At 42.4% G+C, this 17,635-nt stretch overlaps 1 protein-coding gene across 1 annotated transcript; it reads left to right on the forward strand.

The window, feature by feature from the left end:
* Positions 1-1,176: 1,176 nt before the first annotated feature.
* On the forward strand, positions 1,177-2,934 carry BECN2 (beclin 2; the record flags this gene model as incomplete). Its single annotated transcript, XM_079107279.1, has 2 exons — positions 1,177-2,438; positions 2,661-2,934. The coding sequence occupies 2 exons, from the start codon at positions 1,177-1,179 to the stop codon at positions 2,689-2,691; spliced, it is 1,293 nt and encodes a 430-aa protein (XP_078963405.1). The 3' UTR covers positions 2,692-2,934.
* Positions 2,935-17,635: the final 14,701 nt, after the last annotated feature.

Consider the following 17,635-nt stretch of genomic DNA (forward strand, 5'->3'; position numbering starts at 1 on the left):
CAGATTAGAAGCTCATAAGGTTTTTAGAGCAAGTATCTCTGACCAACATATGTGCTTCACTGGGTGATTAACTGATGGAAGTCAATATACTTATAAATATATGTGGTTGCTTTACTTTTTGACTAGTGTGTTAATCTTGCTGATTATGAAGCAGCATATCTTTAGTCTCTGACTGAGACGATGGTAAAACACATACCTCCAAACATTTTTAATAGTGCTGGGGATTGTACCCAGAACCTTGTAGGTGCCAGGTAAGTGCCATATCACTGAGTTACATGCCCAACCCCAAACTATTTTGATTCATTAAGTAAACAAATATCTGTTCCTTGTATGCCCATTGTATCACTGTGTGATCAGGACTATAAATATTTCATTGGAGTAAAGAGCCTAAATTTGGAGGTCAGGAAAGGCTTCCTGGTAGAAATGATGTCTAGCCTAGTCCTAAAGGATGAGTAGAAATTGACCACGAAGGAAGGGAAAGAAATGTTTCAGGTAGAGTGCACAGCGTGATACGCTGGGAGAAAAGGCAAGAAGTATGCAGGAACCCAGAGGGGCCTACGTGGAGAGAAGCAGCTGGCAACATGGGCAGGGTTTTGGTGTTAGATTTAGATGACTCAACTTGCTAGGAATAGTGACTCAAGCCTGCAATCTCAGCAACTCAGGAGGCTGAGGCAGGAGGATCTCAAGTTCAAGGCTAGCCTTGGCAATTTAGTGAGATGCTGTACTCAAAAGAAAAACTAAAAAGGGCTGGGGATGTGACTCAATAATAAAATGCCTCTGGGTTCAATTCCCAGTACAAAAAAAAAAAAAAAGATTAGACTTTATCTAAAGGTGAGATAAGGGTATTAAACATTTTAAGAAGGGAAGAGCCACAATCAGATTTTAGTTTTAGAAAGATTTAAGGTGTGCCCTGAAAATGTTAAAAGAGGGCAGTGAGATGATCAGATTTTCCTTTTAGAAAGACTCATGGGCGGGGGTAATCACTTATCTATCTATAAGGAGCTAAAAGAAATCTACAGGTAACATTGGAGGGTCCCAAACCAGGGTTTTAAGTTGAAGAGTGACATAATGAGATATGCATTGATAAAGAATCACTCTTCAAGGAAGAGCTTAAAAGGTGCCAAATAAGAAACATCTGGAGAGCCAGGGGAAACTTAGACCCAAGGTAGAGTCAAGATGTCCAGGATGTCTTCCTTTCGCTTCATGTGCCAGAAATGCAAACAGCCTCTGAAAGGTGGTGAGTCCATGGAGATGTCCAGCTCAGCGCAGGGGGAGCCAGGAGAAGGCCAGGAGTGTGGTGCCCACTCCATGGAGAAAACAGAAGGTGGAAAGCTGCAGGTCAGTGTCTCCAAACCCTTTCCTGACAGTGGAGGGATGTCTGAGCAAAGGGCCAACGACTTCACCCTGCTTGGTAAGGTCGTCTCCATGAGAACTTTGGGTAGCATACAGAAGACCACTGCGGAAACTTTTGACATTCTCTCTGGTCAAAAAGAGATGGATCTCCCACTGTGTGAGGAATGTACTGACAGTTTTTTAAAGCAGCTGGATACCCAAATTGCTCTCACAGAACTTGACAGTCAGAGCTACAGACGCTGTCTGGAAACCCAGGTGCTGACGGGCGAGGACAAAAGGGAGGCACTACAGATGGAGCTGCAGGGCCTGGAACTGGAGGAGGCAAGGCTGGCCCGGGCGCTGGAGGATGTGGAAGAGAACCACGCAAGAACCGCAGCGGAGCTGAGGGCAGCCCAGGCAGAGACCGTGGAGCTGCAGCAGCAGGAGAGACGGTATCAGAGGGACTTCAATGAACTGAAGTGGCAGCAGCAGGAACTGTTTGACCAGCTGACAAGTGTGGAGAACCAGCTGTGGTACGCCCAGGTCCAGCTGGACCGACTGAAGAAGACCGACATCTTCAATGCGACATTTGAGATCAGGGAGGAGGGACCTCTGGGCATCATCAATAACTTCAGATTGGGCCGCCTGCCCGGCATCCCCGTGGGCTGGAATGAGATCAACACTGCCTGGGGGCAGACAGCCTTGCTGCTCCTCGCCTTGTCCAATGCGATCGGACTGCAGTTTCAGAGGTATCAACTCGTCGCCTGTGGAAACCATTCCTATTTGAAGTCTTTAACAGGTGACGGTGCAGAGCTGCCACTCTTCTCTGACGGGAGCGAGAATGTTTTCTGGAACAATACATTTGACCGTGGGATCATGGCGTTCCTTGACTGCCTGCAGCAGTTCGAGGAAGAGGCTGAGAAGCAGGAGGGGGATCTCTGCCTGCCCTACAGGATCCGCGTGAAGGAAGGCCGGATGGAGGGCCCCGCAGGCAGCGGGGAATGCTATTCTGTTAGGACTCATCTGAACACAGAGGAACAGTGGACAAAGGCTCTCCGATTAATGCTTCTCAATCTGAAGAGAAGTCTCTCTTGGGCCTCCTCAAGGTATTGTCGAAATTAACTTTCTTTTTAAATCAGTGTGAAAATATTATCAAAGTGTGAAGTGAAAGAGCACATGTTTGATTCAAAAGGCCAATGATCAAACCTAGTCTTGATTTAATATGGCCCAGAGCAAACCAAGTCATAGAGACCAGGGGTGAGAGAAGTGGGGTGGTGAGGGGCAAGGGGAAAGGTAAAAGCTTCCCCCCCCCCCCTTTTTCGGTACAGGAGAGCACATCCAGAGGCGCTCTACCACTGAGCCAATCCCCAGCCCTTTTGACTTTGGCGCAGGAGCTTGCTAAATTGCTGAGCCTGGCCTGCATCTGGCGACCTTTCTGCCTCAGCCTCCCAAGGTGCGGGGATTACAGGTGTGTGCCCTGGCTGAGGATTCAGTCTTTTTGATGAAATAAACACGATGGGATACATCATGTTCGTTTCTATGGTTGTGCATGATGTAGATTCACACCATTAAAATGCAAACTTGTATCATAGCATGATGAAACTGGGGGACAACTGTATGTAGTGGACCTTTGGGGAGCCAGGAAGGGGAGAATATTCAAAATTTTTTGAGTGTTAACCCTTCCTCTTTACTCCCTAAAAAACATTCAATAAATTTCTTCATTTTCTTTCATGATTTAAAGCAAGAAGTGTGTCTTGGGCTGGGTCGTTTCGTTGGGATAATCTTTGAGGCGAGGGGTGGCATAGATAAACTGGCAAACTTCGATTAATCAATTAAGGAGTCATGAGGTGAAGACTGAAAAGGAGTTCATCTTTGTTCCCATTTTTTTGAGATGGGGGGTTCTCACCATATTGGCCAGGCTGGTCCCAAACGCGTAGGCTCAAATAATCCTCCTCCCTCAGACTCCTTTCAAGTAGCTGGGATTACAGGCATTTGCCACCCACCTAGAGGAATTTTATTTATTTTGGTTTTTCTGTTTGTGTACATGCACATGGACTTTATTTACAAAACATGATTTCAGAGATAAAATTATGAAGATTTTTAAGACAAGATCAGCTCACCACAATAAATACAGGGCTCTGCTAAGTGCAGGGTCCTGGGGAACTGCACAGGGCACATGTCTATGAATATCCCTGACTCCAGGAATATGCTTTGAAATCTGTCCCTACGTTTTTTTGTTTTGTTTTGTTTTACAGACTGCATTTTGATTCATTGTACACAAATGGGGTACATCATGTTCGTTTCTATGGTTGTGCACGATGTAGATTCACACCATTAAAATGCAAACTTGTATCAGGGCATGGTTCTGCTTCTGTGGCCCTCAGAATAAAACCCCAAATCCTCACCACGGCTTTCAGCCCTTGGTGACCTGCCCTGCCTGCTCTGCTGCTCCAGACTCATATTCTCCCAGCTGTTTCCTGTTCCAAAACCTGCTTAGGAAACATACTTTTCCTCTGCCCAGGTTCTTCCCTGTGCATGAATGCCTTGTAACCAAACTACAAGGTTCTTTTCTGATACCAGGAACTGAACCCAGGGGTGATTAACCACTGAGCAACATCCCCAGCCCTTTTAATATTTTATTTTGAGACAGGGTCTCACTAAGTGGTTTAGGGCCTGGCTAAGTCGCTGACGCTGATTTCAAACCTGTGATCCTCCTGCCCCAGTCTCCTGAGTCACTGGGATTATAGATGTGTGCCACCACACCCAGCACTATCCTGTCTTTCTTAATCTTAAACAGAAAACTTTTTGTAAATGTGAAATTTTTAGTTGGGGAGTAGATGCTTAGCACACAAGGCCCTGGGTTTTACCACCAGCACCAAAAACAAAATAAAAAAAGGAAAAAAAAAATTAAGGAAAAAAAGTTTTCATGTATTCAAGGAATCTATATTTCAGTGCTGGGGGAGGGGGGGGGGGTTGAACCCAGGGCCTTGTGCATGGTAAGCAAGTGCTCTACCTCTGAGCTACATCTCAAGCCCAGAAAAGTATTTTTTGAAAAATAAGAAAAGGTCTAGGGGTGTTGTTCTATGGCAGAGGGCTAGCCTAGCATGTACAAGATTCTGGGTTCCATTCTGATCACACAAAACAAACAAACAAACAAAAAACAATCTTTTGAGTTTTCTTTTCTTTCTTCCTTTCTTTCTTTTTCTTTTTTTGGTAATGGCGATGTACCCTGGGTGCTCCACCACTGAGATACATTCCCAGCCCTAAGTTGCTGAAGGCCTACTAAATTGCTGAGGCTGGTAGAGGGTGGTGGCACAGGCTTGTAATCCCAGCAACTCAGGAGGCTGAGGCAGGAGGATTGTGAGTTGAAAGCCAGCCTCAACAATTTAGCAAAAGGCCCTATGCAACTCAGTGAGATTCTTTCTCCAAATAAAATACAAATTAGGGCTGGGGATATGGTTCAGTGGTGGAGTGCCCCTGAGTTCAATCCCTAGTATAAATAAATAAGTTGCTGAGGCTGGCCTTGAATTTGCAATCCTCCTACCTCAGCCTCCCAAGACTTTGGGATTATAGACAGGCACCACTGCACCTGGCCATTTTCAAGTTGTATGTTTTATAACCTAATCTTTTTACTAAATATAAGCATTGTCATGAAATATTAGACCATTTTTCTACAGCATCTATGTACCTACTAGGTTATTCCATCTCGTACTTAGACAATGCATTTAACCAATCCCCTCTTGGTGTTTTCTACTAGCTCCCAATTCTATGACAAGTTAACCACTTTCTTATTCTTATTTTTCCACAACCACCACTTCTATATAGAGATGCTTAGCATATAGGGATTGTTCTAGGCATTGTCTGAACTACAAAGTTAAAATAGCTTTAAGAACTTGATAGTTGGTCCAGGTCTGTAATCCCAGAGACTTAGGAGCCTGAAGCAAGAGGATCCCAAGTTTGAGGCCAGCCTCAGCAACTTAGTGAGGTTCTAAGAAAATTAGTGAGAAGCTGTCCCCCAAATAAAAGAAAGAAAGGAAAGAAAAAAGTCTGGGATGCCAATCCTTAGAAGTAAAACACTCCTGGATTCAGTCCCCAGTACCAATAAATAAAAATAAATAAAGAAAAAAGAATTTGTTGGCTACTAGGTCAATACAAAAATTAAATTTCTCTCTAAGCAACAATTAGAAAAATAAACTTAAAATATTTTAAATCACTAACTCTTGGGGGAACTGAGTAAACTGACCCAAGGCCCTTGTACAGAAAATTAATTTGACACAGTCCTTTGCACAGGAAATCATGTTATCAATTCTTTCTAAACCAGAGATTGGCAAACTTTTTCTGTAAAAGGCCAAACGGTAAATATTTTAGGATGTTAAGCTCCTGGGGTCTCTGTTCCAACTACTCAATTATGTTGTTATAGTGTAAAAAGGAGAGAAAAGATGTAAATGAAAACAAAAAAGTAAGTAAATGAACATGACTGTTCTCTGTTTAGGCCTCTGACTGTACTTTGCTAACCCCTGCTCTAGAAAACAGACTCTGTCAAATCGTGGGCCACGTCTGTCTTGCTTGCGGGGGTGGCCCAGTCCGAGCAATGCCTGCTGCAGAGTGAATGCACAATGAAGTGCTGAGTGAAGAAACCACTGAATTATACTGAGTGGTGGGATTATGGGAAATTTTATTTTCTCCTTTTTGGTTTATGTCATTTATTTGTTTATTTTTGGTACTGGCAATGGAATCCCTGTGTTCTTTTTATTTATTTATTTATATTTTTTATTGCAGTGCTGAGGATTGAACCTAGGACCTTGGGCTTGCAAGGCAAGCAGTCTACCAACTGAGCTATCTCCCCAGCCCAATTTTTTAAAATTTTATTTTGAGATAGGATCTTGATAAATTACCGAGGGTCTCAATAAATTGCTGAGTCTAGTCTTGAACGTGTGATCCTCCTAACTTAGCTTCTGGAGTTGCTGGGATAACAGGCGTGTGTGTCACCACTGGTGAAATAATTATTCATTAGCATACATGTATTTGATTCCTTTGTGTTTTTTGTTTGTTCTTGTTTTATTTTTTGGTACTGGTGAACGGACCCAGGGCTCTTTACCACAGAGCTATATTCCCAGCCCTTTTTATTTTTTATTTTGAGACTGGGTCTCTCTTAAGTTGCTACAGGGCCTTGCCAATTTACCGAGGTTGGCCTTAAATTTGCTATCCTCCTGTTTCAGCTTCCCAAGTTGTTGGAATTAACAAGCCTGTGCCATCACACCTGGCATGAATTTTGTTTTATAATAAAAGAAATTAAGGGGTGTGAAGAGACATACTGAATTAACTTGCTATTACATCATTCTGTTTCACTTTGGGACTATCCATCTCCACCTTCTGTCCCCATCTCCACCTTCTGTCCCCATCCCAAAATTTCCCACAAAGACACACATTTTCCATTAAAATTACTGAAGTGTTAGAAACTTCTGGGCCAAGAGATTTTATTTCCTGAAGTAAAAGATAAATCCATTTTAGGACTGGGAGTATAGTTCAGTGGTAGAATATACCGAATATGCAGGAGGCTCTGCTGTGTTCTAGGCCCAGTATCAAAAAATAAAAAGTAAAATAGAATAAAGATAAATTCGTTTTAGTTAAGGAGAAGTTCTAGGTTTTGCTACTTAAGGTGAAATGGGGAATAGCTGCACAGCAGTACCTAGGTTAAGCAATGCACTCTTCCATGCCTCCCACAGGCTTACTGAATCAGAATCTTAATTTGTAACAAGAAGCATCTAGAATGAAGTCAGGGTAAAACAGGTGGACAGTCAGGAACAGGTTTGGAACTCAGTGTGCTGCAGTGGGGAGGGTCACTACTGAAAGAGAAAAGGGTGGAGATGCTGGAAGGAGCTGCGTTTTGGAGTGGCATGATACCAGGTCAAGGAGTTTTAATTTGCTGTCGATGGGGAGCCACTGAAATCCCACACCTATCGCTGTGGCCATGGCCAAACAAGTCATGAGAAGTTGCAGGCTTGCAGTTTTGGAAGGGTCACAACAGAAGTGATGTAGACTACAGAGGACAGACTGTCGTTCAAGTCAGCAAGTTTGGAGATGGGGAGTCCGAAAGGCCAGCCCTAGCCATAGTGGCACACACTGAAAGAATGGACATTTTTTTAAGCTGTCTGTTTTATCTCAACTCCCTAAGGTTTCCCTCCCAGTAATGGGAACAAAGCCCTTAAAGCTGTTCTCTGTTCCCAAACAGAGAGTAAAAGAGTAAATTGAGCCTGATAGCCAGATAGTGCTCAAACAGTAGGATTACCAGAAACTATTGACCAGAATCTACAGCCTGTTGTAAAACATTGTGAAACATGTTGTCAGCAAACCCAGACCCCCTTTGAAACTTCCTGGCAGCTTTGTCCCCCTTTTCCCTTTCATGTGTGACCCCTCCCGATGTGTGGTTTCTGCCTTTATAAACCTACAAGATTTTCTGCTAGGGACTCGACTCCTCGAGTTGGGTCCCAGCGCGCTGGAATAAACACCTCTTGCGGTTTGCATCAAGTGACGCCTCCTGCGGTTGATTGGGGTTGCCGTCCATCCATGGGACAGAGTTGGGGTTTCCTTTTTGGGGGGCCTTACAACACCTGTAAAACCAGCTACTCGAGAGCCTGGAGCAGGAGGATCACAAGTTCAAGACCAACCTCAGCAACTTAGTGAGAGCCAGTCTCAAAATAAAAAACAAGTTTAAAGATCTGGGGATGTAGCTCAGGGGTAGAGCTCTTTGTCTTGCAGGTGCAAGGCCCTGGGTTCAAGCCCCAGTACGACAAAATACACTAGTCCTGTGTGGTGACTCATGTCTGTAATTCCAGTGACTCCTGCTGCTCAGGATTGGGAATTGGGCAATTGAGTGAGACCCTGTCTTAAAGAGAAAAAAAAAAAAATCACCACCAGCCCTAGAGGAACTGTGAACGGAATGTCAAGTACTAACTGCCTACAGAATTATTAGGCAAATAAATAGATGTGGGAAAGGGAAAAGAGAAAGATTCTAGAGAGTCAAGGAAATTTAGGAGTTTTTCACTGAGTTTAATATGAATTTTCCAAGTGGTGATAACAAGATCTAACTGGCAGTAGATAAAAAAGTGGAACAGATGTTAAGAAATACCAAGTGTGAATGTGGGCAATTCTTTTGAGACCTTTGACCATTGGGAGAAGGACATAAATAAAGCATACAAATTTTGAAGCAAGAACCACCTTGAGAAGTTTTATAAGCTAAGAGGAAAGAGGTAGGAGAGAAAACTTTTAAATAGAGTGTTAAGGGAGTTGGGGCTACCAATTAATTGACAATGGCAGGGGAGAAAATAGAGGTCTCTTCCAGGCTGGACACCAGGAACTTGACTGATGACAGTAGAACTGAAGTCACAGCCCTGAGTATAGGCAAAGCCTTTACAAGTGTCAGACTGGCTGACAGGAACAACAAGGAGCCTTTTGCTGACACCGTGAAGGGATGGGGTTGAGGAATGTTCCTGATGAGTAAGAGTGAAAGCACCTGGCTCTCATGATGCACCTGGTACTGTTCAAGGGTGGTTAAATGAGTGGCATCTGGTGTTAAGGTGGCACCAATGAATGGCTCTCAGGTCATAGTCAAGACCCAAGTTCAAAGCATTTGCCCTTTGAACTTACCACCTCATAATCATGAAGAAGGTGAGGGGGTTATTCTTGAACAGGAGACAATACAGATCATTGAGACTGGTGAGAAGATGGAATATAGAAGTTTCTTTTTTTGATTGATTTTTGTTTTCTGAAGTGCTGGGGATCAAGGCCAGGGATTATAGGTGCACAGTACTGTACCTAGCTAAACCTGCTATATATCAAAAATTGTCATGATCACAGCCAGACTGATATATATCAAAATTTGTCACAATCATAACTGGATTATAAATCCCAGAGCACAGGAGTCTGAGGCAGGAAGATTACAAGTTCAAGATTAGCCTCAGCAACTTAGTTAGGCCCGGACTCAAATAATTAAAAAAAAAAAATTAAAAAAGGACAGGGCAGACCATTCTGCAGTGCAGTTGTAAAGTGCCCCTGTATTCAATCCCCAGTACTAAAAAAAAAAAAAAAAAAAAAAGATTTAATCACATAAAGGATACTTTGAATACCCTTGAAAACAGTCACTTTAGTAAATATTTTCTAGGATAAAAAGTACTACAACAAAATATTAAACACTGGTAGTTTTCTTTATTTTGTGCTTGTTGGTTTTTGCGGTACTGAGAATTGAACCCAGGGGCACTCTTCCACTGAGCTATATCCCCAGTCCTTTTTAAAATTTTTATTTTGAGACAGGGTCTCCCTCAATTGCTGAGGGTGACTTCAAACTTGCAATCCTCCTGCCTTAGCCTTCCAAGCTGCTGGGATTACAGTTGTGTTCCACTGCAGCCAGATACAATAGCCAACCTGAAGGAGCTTCCAGTAGCCAAATTTGGGACAGTGTGAACATCAAGAATAAGAACAGTTGATAAGACACTGAAGAAAAAGAAGTCCATGAATCCTTAGTGATTCCTAGAAATGAAGGGAGAACAATACTCACCTGTCTTAAGTTGACTAATATGGCTGATTCTTGCCTTGAAATTCAGCTTTGACAGGGGAAATGATGAAGAGGAAGCCAGCCCTGGCTTGTTTTTGTTTTTTTTAGGAGAAACAGCAGTTGATTTCCAGATAAAAGAAATTCTTCTTTATAGAAAACTACTGTGTGCTAACTATAAAAGGAACCTAGACCTAGAAAGCAGCCATTTTGTAGCCCCAGGGAGCGACTGACTCAAGTATGGATGACCTAAAGCTGCTGAAAGAGAACCTTGGGGAGTGGATGCTGGCACTGTATGTGAAGGATCCCACAGATGAACGACGGCTCATCCACATTCTTCTAGTTATTTATTATTTATTTTACCTTATCTTTTTAGAAATAGAGTTGTGTTATTCCAGCTGGTCTAGATCTCCTGGGCTCAAGCTATCCCTGCCTCAGCCTCCCAAGCAGCTGGGCTGCAGGTGTCACCAACAAGCCTGGCTCCACATTCCTGAATAATGGAGACGTTTGCTGTCTACACTTTAACCAGCTTCTCAATTCTTTTTTATTTTTTAATTATTTTCCAATAGCATTGACTTTTATTCATTCTTGTTACCTGAAATGATACCTGTTCAGTTTCTCAAATTTAACATGGCTAGTAGTGAGGTGATCTAGTTAATATTTAATATACCTTCGGACAGGGTACATTAACCTCATGATATCACCTGTATTCTTTTTGTAAATTTTATCTTACTTTTTTGAGATGGGGGTCTTACTACATTGCCCAGACTAGTCGCAGACTCTTTTTTTTATTTTTTTATTTTTTACAGATTGCATTTTGATCCATTGTACACAAATGGGGTACATCATTTCATTTCTATGGTTGTACACGATGTAGATTCATACCATTTGTGTAATCATACATGTACATAGGATAATGATGTCTGTCTCAGTCCACCGCTTTTCATAACCCTCTCCCTCTCATTTCCTTCTAGTCTTAGACTCTTGAGCTCAACAGATCTCCCTGAGTAGCTGGGATTATAGGCACATGCCACTGTGCTTCGCATTTATAAAGTGTTCTTACAAAACAATTTTTAAATGTAAATCTTACTAAGCCCTTAGACCTATTTTCTAGTTAACTGAAACAAGCTAAATACTATCACAAAGAAATAGATTAGGGCTAGCGAGATAGCTCAGTCGGTAAAGTGCTTGCCTTGCAAGCATAAATCCCTGGGTTCAGTCCCCAGCACTGCAAAAAAAAAAAAAAAAAAAAAAAAAAAAAAATATATATATATATATATATATATATATATATATATTAATCCAGAACATGAAATTTTTCTATAAGGCAACTAACCTAATTTCCAAATTATAATTTTTTAAATGTGAAGACTGTATTAGAGTAGAAGAGATAAATGAGGTATAACAACTGAAAATAAAGTAAAGCTTAAAAAAAGGCAGCACCTCACTGCTGGCAGCTGAGCTGGCCAGACTCCAACGACCAGACCATGGGACTCTGCTGTTGAACACAAACCATTTCACAAATGCCAAAAGACAGGGTCACCCTCTAATCCTGAGCACAGACAAAAACAAGAACATTGTGCAAACCACAGACACGGCCAACATTCCCTTTGTCTGCATTGTTTCCCTTGCTTGTAGTTAAGATAATCACAGACTTACTCCTGCTTTTGGACAGGACCCAATCCAGAGCAAAACCCCTGTTCTCGTGAACTCTCCCCCAAATCCACTAACACAAGCCACATACCTGTGTGCCTGACTTAAGCTGTAAACAAATCAGTCCAATATGTTCTGTTTTCCCACCTTGCCAAGTAGACCTTCAAAATTACCTGGAAAGTCAGTTTCTTTCCTTTTTGCTTTTTCTTTTTCTTTTTTTGGTACTGGGGAACCCAAGGGATGCTTTACCACTAATCTGTATCCCAAGTCATTTATTTTGATACAGGGTCACAGAGCTGCTGACGAGCTCCTGGAATTGCTGAGGCTGGCCTTGAACGTTTTTTGTTTTGTTTTTGTTTTTGTTTTTGGTACCAGAATTAAACCCAGTGGGGCGTCACCACTGAGACACATTCCCAGACCAAATATTTTATTTAGAGAAGGTGTCTCCCTGAGTTGTTCAGGGAGGCTGGCTTTGAAATTGCAATCCTCCTGCCTCAGCCTGTAATTGCTGGGATTACAGGTGGGAGCCACTGTGCTCGCTGGCCTTGAATTTTTACTCCTCTTGCCTCAGGCTCCTGAGACACTGGGAATATAGGTGTGTGACTGTGTGCCTGACTGGAAGACCAGTTTCAGATTTGGAATTCTTGAACACCTCGAAGTTCAGGCTGGGTCACATGATGTGGGGTGATCTTTCCTCATCTTTCTGTCCCTGGCTTCATTCCATAAGGCAAAGAGCAGCTCAGGATCCCACGTGGACACAACAGGTCTCGTGCCCAAGCTTCATCTGCAGCTCTGCAATCCGCAGCTCCTCTAGGTCAGAGGTGCACACCAGCAGCAGGGCCACCCTTGAGAAAATGGAGAGGGAAGAGGTCTATGTAGTTCCTGACGTGGACACGGGGCCACTTGTGCAGGGAGTATAGGGTCCAGGGCATCTGGAGCATGTTCTAGAAGGGGACGGTGCCTGGTGGGTCTGTTGTCTTCCCCCACAGAATCTTCCCCACTGGGGAGGATTCAGGCAAAGGAGGGACAGAATGGGGTCTGCTAAAGCACAGGGAGGGGCTGGAGATATAGTTCAGGGGGAGACCACTTGCCTACCATGCACAAGGCTCTAGGTTTGATTCATACAAAAAAAGTAAAAATAAATAAGGCACAGGGAGGCCCTTCTTATCTAGTATTAATTTTATCAATCTATATTCCCATCAAAGATGACTATTCCATCCTGGTATAATTAACACTGGATAGTATCAACATTTTAAAAATATTTATTAATGCATTATGCGAAAAAAGTCTCAGTGTTCTTTCAACCTGAATTTCTGTAATTGTTAGACATTTTTGTGTTTATTGCCCACTGGATCTCCTATTTGCAGGACTAAGACCATTTTAATTTTATGCCTGTTCTATTGAATCACAAGAGTTTTCAGTACAGTAGGAAAATCAGTTGGGCATGGTGGTGCATACCTGTAACCCCAATGACTCTAGAGGCTGAGGTGGGAGGATCAAAAGCTTGAGGCTATACTCTGCAATTTAGTGAGACCCTGTCTCAAAATCAGAAATTTTAAAGAAAGGCCAGGGGTGTAGTCAATGGTAAAGCACCCTGAGTTCAATGCTTATCACAGAAAGAAACAAACAGAAAAGTCTTGTTTTTAATCTTAGAGTTATAAGAACAGCAAAGACGATGCATAAAAGGCTTTACTTACTATGGTTTAAATCTCTCCTTCCATAGAACATCTAGATTTTGATGGTAAGTCATGTGAATTAGAAAAAGAACCCGAGTTCAGCTGGGGATACCAAGTCAGCTGTGGCAAACACTGTGATTTGTTGGCCACGGTTTGGCTTGAGGACATGGAGAGTGGGGCGGGGGAAGGAGTGACTAATGCATTGAAACCAGACAGAATAAAGGCATTCATTCTTCTCTTTGACCTCTAATATTGTTAATATTAAATATTTAATATTGTTGGGTGCTGTTGTCTAAATATAATAACATTAGACTGTTTTTTTGTTTTATTTGTTTGGTACTTGGATTGAACCCGGGGTGCTTTACCACTGAGCCACATCCACAGTTCTCTTTTTTATTTTGAGACAGGTTCTCACTAAATAGCTTAGGGCTCCACTAAATTGCTGAGGCTGGCCTTAAATTTCTGATCCTCCTGCAGCAGCCTCCACCACATCTGGCTAACATTAGACATTTTTTTAAAAAGAACCTAAACAAAAGAATAGTAGTAGTACTTCAATATGTATTAATGCTATTCTGAGAACTTTACAGGTATTATTTTACTTATTTTTTACATGAAGTTCTAGATGACATAGCAAGTGCCCCAATTTACATCCCTAGTGTTTGTTGAACACCTACTACTCTTGAGTCCAGTTGCTACTGAGATTTCAAGAGAAGAACGCCATAGTCCTGGTCCTGTTGGAGTTGTTCTTAAGGAGATAAAATACAAACTGGGTCTGGGGGCGCAGGATTGTAATCCCAGCAACTCAGGAGACTGAGGCAGGAGAATAATATGCAATTTAGTGAGATCCTGTCTCAAAATTTTATAAAAAAAAGTCAGGCACAGCGGCTCAGGAGCCTGAGGCAGGAGACTCTCAAGTTCAAAGCCAGCCTCAGCAATTTAGCGAGTCCCTAAGCAATGTAGCAAGATCCTGTCTCTAAATGAAATATAAAAAGGGCTGGGGATGTGGCTCAGTCGTTAAGTGCCTCTGAGACTAATCCCCAGTACCAAAAGAAAAAAAAAAAAAAAGGAGATAAAGCGCATTTTCAGGGGAGTGATATTGGCCAAATTATATGATCATATTGTGTGATATATGAATATGTAACAACAAATCCCATCATATGAACAACTATAATGCACCAATAAAAAAAACCTGTGGGAAGAAAAGATGAATTAATCATGGAGTGGAAGCCATCTTTTTGACAACGACACAAAACACAGAAACCGTGAAGAAAAAGACTACCAGTTTTGTCTTGTTCTGATTTTTTTCTGAGGTAAGTTTTTAGTCATGTTGCCCAGCCTGGCCTTCAGTGATCCTCCTGGGCTCCATTCATCTTCCTGCCTCAGCCTCCTGAGTAGCCAGATGATAGGTGCACACCAGTGTGCCTGACTGAAAAGACTATTGATTCTGACCATGTAAAAATCAAAAATGAAATTTTTGTAACCTACATGGCAAGTCAATTCTACTCTATTCTTTTCTTCCCCTCCCCCTCCTCCTCCCCCTCCTCCCCCTGCCTCCTCCCCCTCCTCCCCCCTCCTCCTCCTCCCCCCTCCTCCTCCTCCTCCTCCTCCCCCCCTCCTCCTCCTCCTCCTCCTCCCCCTCCTCTCCCCACCTTCTCCTCCTCCTCCTCCTCCTTCTTCTTCTTCTTTCTCTCTCTCTCTCTCTCTCTCTCTTTCTCTGGTGCTGGCAACTGAACCCAGGGGTTCTTTCGCACTGAGATGTAACCCCAGGTTTTTATGTTTTGAGACAGGATCTCTCAGTTGCTTAGGGCCTTGGTAAGTTGCTGAGGCTAGCCTTAAACTTGACATCTTCCTGTCTCAGCTTCTTGATTTTCTGGGGAAACAGTCATGTGCCACAGTGCCTGGCAGGAAAACTCTTTTGAAACTTATTGTTTTCATGATTCCAGTCATGCCATCCCAGTCATGTTGACCTTCTCAGGTTTGTTCCCTGCTATTTATCCATTTGCTGGATTTCTCTTGCGTAAAAGATTTCTAGGCAGGTACTGGCACTTCACAGAGCCTGATTCCCACCTCTTTCTCACCAAACTTCCCTCAAGTCTGAACTTCTTAAAGTCACCCCAATTAGAATAGCGATTACCAAGAACACAAGCAACAGTAGGTGTTGGCGAGGATGTGGGGAAAAAGGTACACTCATACATTGCTGGTGGGACTGCAAATTAGTGCAGCCACTCTGGAAAGCAGTGTGGAGATTCCTTAGAAAACTTGGAATGGAATACAGCCACATCAATGTTCATAGCTGCTCAATTCACAGTAGCCAGATTGTGGAACCAACCTAGATGCCCTTCAATTGATGAATGGATAAAGAAACTGGCATATATATACAATGGAATATTACTCCACCATGAAGAATGATAAAATTATGGCATTTGCAGGCAAATGGGTGAAATTGGAGAATATCATGCTAAGTGAGATAAGCCAATCTCAAAAAACTAAAGGACGAATGATCTCGCTGATAAGCGGATGAGGACATATAATGGGGGGTAGGAGGGGTTAGCGTTAGGGTTAGGTTTAGGGTTAGGGATAAGGAGCGTGGTAAGAATGGAGGAAGGAAGGACTGTATAGAGGGAAAAGGGGGGGGAGGGGAAAAATAACAGAATGACTCAAACAACATTATTCTATGTAAATTTATGATTACACAAATGGTATGCCTTGACTCCATGTACAAACAGAGAAACAACATGTATCCCACTTGTTTAAATAATAAAAAAAATTTTTAAAAAGTAAAAAAAAAAAAAAAAAAAGGCAGATTGGATCAAGTCACATGGGTTTAGTGTTGAGTTGGTTCTGGGTAGTATGACCACTGAGTTGTTTTCTTCCCATACAATGGAAAAGAGGGCAAATTGTGGTTGGTCTGTGTCCTTATAGCCCCCAGCAATGATAAAATCAATTTGATAAGTATGTTTTGAGCAAATACCTTGGCCCAGCACTGTTGTGGGAGGCTGAAATATCTAGGGAAGAGCCAGGGTTTTGTAATCATCAAATCTAGTTTCTTTTCTTTTTCTTTCTTTCTTTCTTTTTTTTCCCTCCAGTATTGGGGATTGAACCCAAGTATGCTTTACCACTGAGCTACATCCCCAGTCTGTTTTTTATTTTTTATTTTGAGACAGAGTCTTGCTAAGTTGCTGAGTATGGCCTTCAATCTGTGATCCTCCTGCCTCAGCCTCTGGAGTCACTGGGATCACAGGTATATACCACTGCACCCAGCAGACAAATTTAGTTTCAAAAGATGAGCTTGACAGTTGGGCATGGTGGCACATGCCTGTAATCCCAGTGTTTGGGAGCTGAACCAGAGGATCACAAGTTCAAGGCCAGCCTCAGAAATTTAGACAGGCCCTAAGCAACTTAGTGGGACTCTGTCTCAAAAGTAAAAAGGGCCGGGGATGTGACTCTGGTAAGGTGCCCCTGGGTTCAATCTCCAGTACTAAAAATTTAAAAATAAATAAATAAAAAGAAGAAGAATGAGGAGGAGCAGGGCAAGAGCTTGTCACTGTGGCCCTGAGAAGTTTCTTGAATTTTGGGTCAGTTTCTTCATCTGTGGTATCTGATCAGGCAGCTTTGAAAGATCCAAATTCTGGTGGGTGCACCCTCTTATCTATACCAAAGTAATCTGGAAGCAGAGTCTGGAAATCAGAGGTACTGAAGAGAGCCTCTGGGAGTAAGGGTCACAAAAAGATGTTGATAGTTATCTGGGAGTCTGCCACTCCGCAGGGGCTCTCTCTCTTCACTTTAACCTTGTCTCTCTGCTTATCTCTAAAATGAGCACAATGACCATATTTACTTCCAAGGATTATTAAGACAATTAAATGAGCTAATGCATGTAAAGCCCTTAGAACCAAACTGGCACATAATGAAGAACTACTAATACTGTTTTTTTAAAAAAATTTTGTTTTACATCTTACATAGTGGAATTAGCATGCTCAAAATGTTTAAGGTGAGAAATAGTTGCTAACCTTTTGATTCAGAGACTCCTTAAGAACATGAGAGCATGAAATAGGCAAGTGACAAAAACCAAAATAATAATACCAACCTTACTCACCCCTAAAGAAATACAAATGACAACAAAGCAAAATAGAATTTCCGGCTTAGTGAGTGCTGAGGTTTGGGTAAGTGTCCCCCGGAGGGCCATTGTTAGAGGTTTGGTTGCCATTCTGTAGTAGTAGTGGGAAGCCTGGTAGTGTGATGGGCTGACAGATCTGGCTCCATGAGAATGTTTTAGGCCAGACTCTAAGGGAAATGACTAAACAGACTCCATTTTGCTCTGAGACTCCATGTTATGTAGGAAATAAGCTTCTTCCATGGGAACGCCCCACCTCTGTCCCTATCCTGTTACTTAGCGTGACAGGTTAGCAATACAAAATAACAATTCTTA

This window comes from Sciurus vulgaris (genome assembly GCF_902686455.1).
Source record: "Sciurus vulgaris genome assembly, chromosome: 12".
Classification (NCBI taxonomy): domain Eukaryota; kingdom Metazoa; phylum Chordata; class Mammalia; order Rodentia; family Sciuridae; genus Sciurus; species Sciurus vulgaris.